The sequence below is a fragment of the Acinonyx jubatus genome, chromosome B2, assembly GCF_027475565.1.
Source record: "Acinonyx jubatus isolate Ajub_Pintada_27869175 chromosome B2, VMU_Ajub_asm_v1.0, whole genome shotgun sequence".
Classification (NCBI taxonomy): domain Eukaryota; kingdom Metazoa; phylum Chordata; class Mammalia; order Carnivora; family Felidae; genus Acinonyx; species Acinonyx jubatus.
Window position 1 is genome coordinate 84,535,462 of NC_069385.1, and position 2,295 is coordinate 84,537,756.

Below are 2,295 nucleotides of genomic sequence, written 5' to 3' on the forward strand. Positions count from 1 at the left end.
GCTCTCGGCTGCGAACGGACCTCATCCTGCTTTGAGTCCCCAGTGATCTCACGGTACGGATGATTGCCAAGGGTTACCCGCCGCCTGGGTCGGAGAAGCGGGGGGATGGGGGGAGCGTTGCTGGGTACTGTAATATTGGGAGCTGCCCAGGTGCAGAGCACACACGGGAAGGGCGCCTGGGGGACTGGATGAGGAAAGCGGTGCCCAGGACGGAGCTCACCTGCCCGGAAGGTTCCAGCGGACCTGCTTTGTCTTGGAATCTGAAGTTAGAGTATGTAAGACAGAATGCCCAGGTAGGGGAATCAGGTATCGCAGGGACATCTCGGACCTTCGAGCCACAGGGCCTTGGATCCTAGTGCACGTTCCCCTCTTTCCAAACTAGTTGTTTCAGTCTCCGGAGCCTCAGTTTTCTCGTAGGTGGTTACGATTTCAGCACACAGCCCGCAGAAGACAGTCAACGCGGCTCTAAGTCCCGCCGCCGCGATCTGAGCGCCGTCACAGTTTCTCCCCCGGAGGGCAGGTGTGGTTCCTGCGACTGTGGCAGGACGCAGGACTGAAGGGCCTTCTCGAAGGCGTGGAGATTTTGAAGATGGTGGAATTCTCAGAGGTTTCCCTTCTCTCCCCCTATCCCCTTTTCCAGATTCCCCTGCTTTTCACCCTAACTAGCTGGTCCCTCGGTGCCCGGGGGGCCCATTTCCAGTCTCAGCCGTGCCAGACGCACGTGGCTGCGCAGCCGGCCAGAGACACTCGAAAACTCGGAGCCTGGCGGTCCTGGGGACTTTCCAGGGCCCCTAGACAGCAGGGTAGGTAACCGAATGACTGAACGCGGGAAATGCTCGTTCGGAGGCTACAGGAAACGGCGGGAGGCGGAGTCGGCGGGAGTAGCACAGCGGGAGCGGGTGGGAGGAGCGGCCGCGAGGAGCGGCCGCGGAAGGGGAGGGCTCGGCGCGCTGCGAGAGCACAGCACCCCACTCCCGGTCCCGGAGGCTGGGGGGCGGGATATGGCTCCGCGCTCCCCGCCAGCGCCGGGGACCGTCCGTCGTTAGAGGACGGTCAGAACCCAGAGATCGTTTATGTGTCGAGTTGTGGCTGTTACTGACGTCGTTTGCTGCGTGCGTGCGAAGCTCCTGCCCTTCGAAGTCCCGTTGTCAGCATATCGTCCGGTGCCTGCCTACGTTACTCCCTTCGCAGGGTGGAGGCCTTAACCCAGTGGTCCTCGAGATTTCCTGGAACTCTAAACTATACATTGATACAGGGTTTTGCCGACGGTGACGACCTCCCCACGAGAACACGCCCAGCGCCTGGTGCATGAGCCCCAACTTCTACTTCGTGAACGTGAAGTGCCCCGGGTGCTACAAAATCACCACAGTGTTCAGCCACGCTCAGACGGTGGTGGTGTGCGTGGGCTGCACCACCGGCCTGTGCCAGCCGACCGGAGGAAAAGCAAGGCTCACGGAAGGATGCTCCTTCGGACGGAAGCAGCACTAAAAGCACCCTGAATCAATATGAGTGGGAAACTATACCAATAAGCAGATTTTGGATCCAAAAAAACTCAAAACTGTACATTGTTACAGTCTGGGTGGACTCTGACCCCGAGTGCTCCTTTCTTTCGTAACCTAAAGCTCATAACTGGTCCTTCCTGCCGGCTGGCCTTGCGGTACCCTGGCTGTCCCTGGCTGTGGTTTAGCGTCCCCTTCCCTTCACAGGCCAGAGTGGCGAAATGCTGACGGTATTCCAGAGGTGCTTCGATGTATTAATCGTGGCGAAAGACATCCCGGGATGCGGAGTACTGATCTTCATTATTGGATGGCCCTTTTACCAGTACCTTGAGTACGACAATGGCTTCTCAGCTTCGGATCCGCCGAAATCGAGGTGAGTAGCTTCAGGGGCCCTGGTGCGGAAAGCTTCATTTGCCCAGGGATCTGGGAAGGGGGCTTTCGCTTTCCGTATCTTTCTGGCTCACTCCACTTCTTTAGTGTAAGAGTCTGGGACAGTTCTGAAAACAGTCACTAAATCTAAATATCCCTGGGTGTGGGCCCTGGCGCCTGAGTAGGAAGAATGAGATGCGATTGGGAAGGAGTCTGTGGCTAGACTGAATGTGGAAAATCTAGGATATCTGTGCACGCCAGGCTTAGAAGTCCCCAGTGAGTTCTCTGGGCAGCTCCTTCAGGGGTCAGGCTTCTGCCAGATCTTTTTTGTGGATATACTAGATACCCTAGGCCAGCGGATTTCAAAACGTAGTGCATCGTCCCTCCTGCAGAGGCCGAGTCACCTGGAACTTGTAAAAAATGCAAA

The 2,295-nt window shown here is 57.3% G+C and overlaps 1 protein-coding gene across 1 annotated transcript; it reads left to right on the top strand.

Annotated features, from left to right (window-relative positions):
* Positions 1–961: 961 nt before the first annotated feature.
* Positions 962–2,295, top strand: LOC113598803 (40S ribosomal protein S27-like). The gene has a single exon (XM_027057407.2). It carries the CDS (start codon positions 1,309–1,311, stop codon positions 1,486–1,488), a length of 180 nt encoding a protein of 59 aa, XP_026913208.1. The 5' UTR covers positions 962–1,308; the 3' UTR covers positions 1,489–2,295.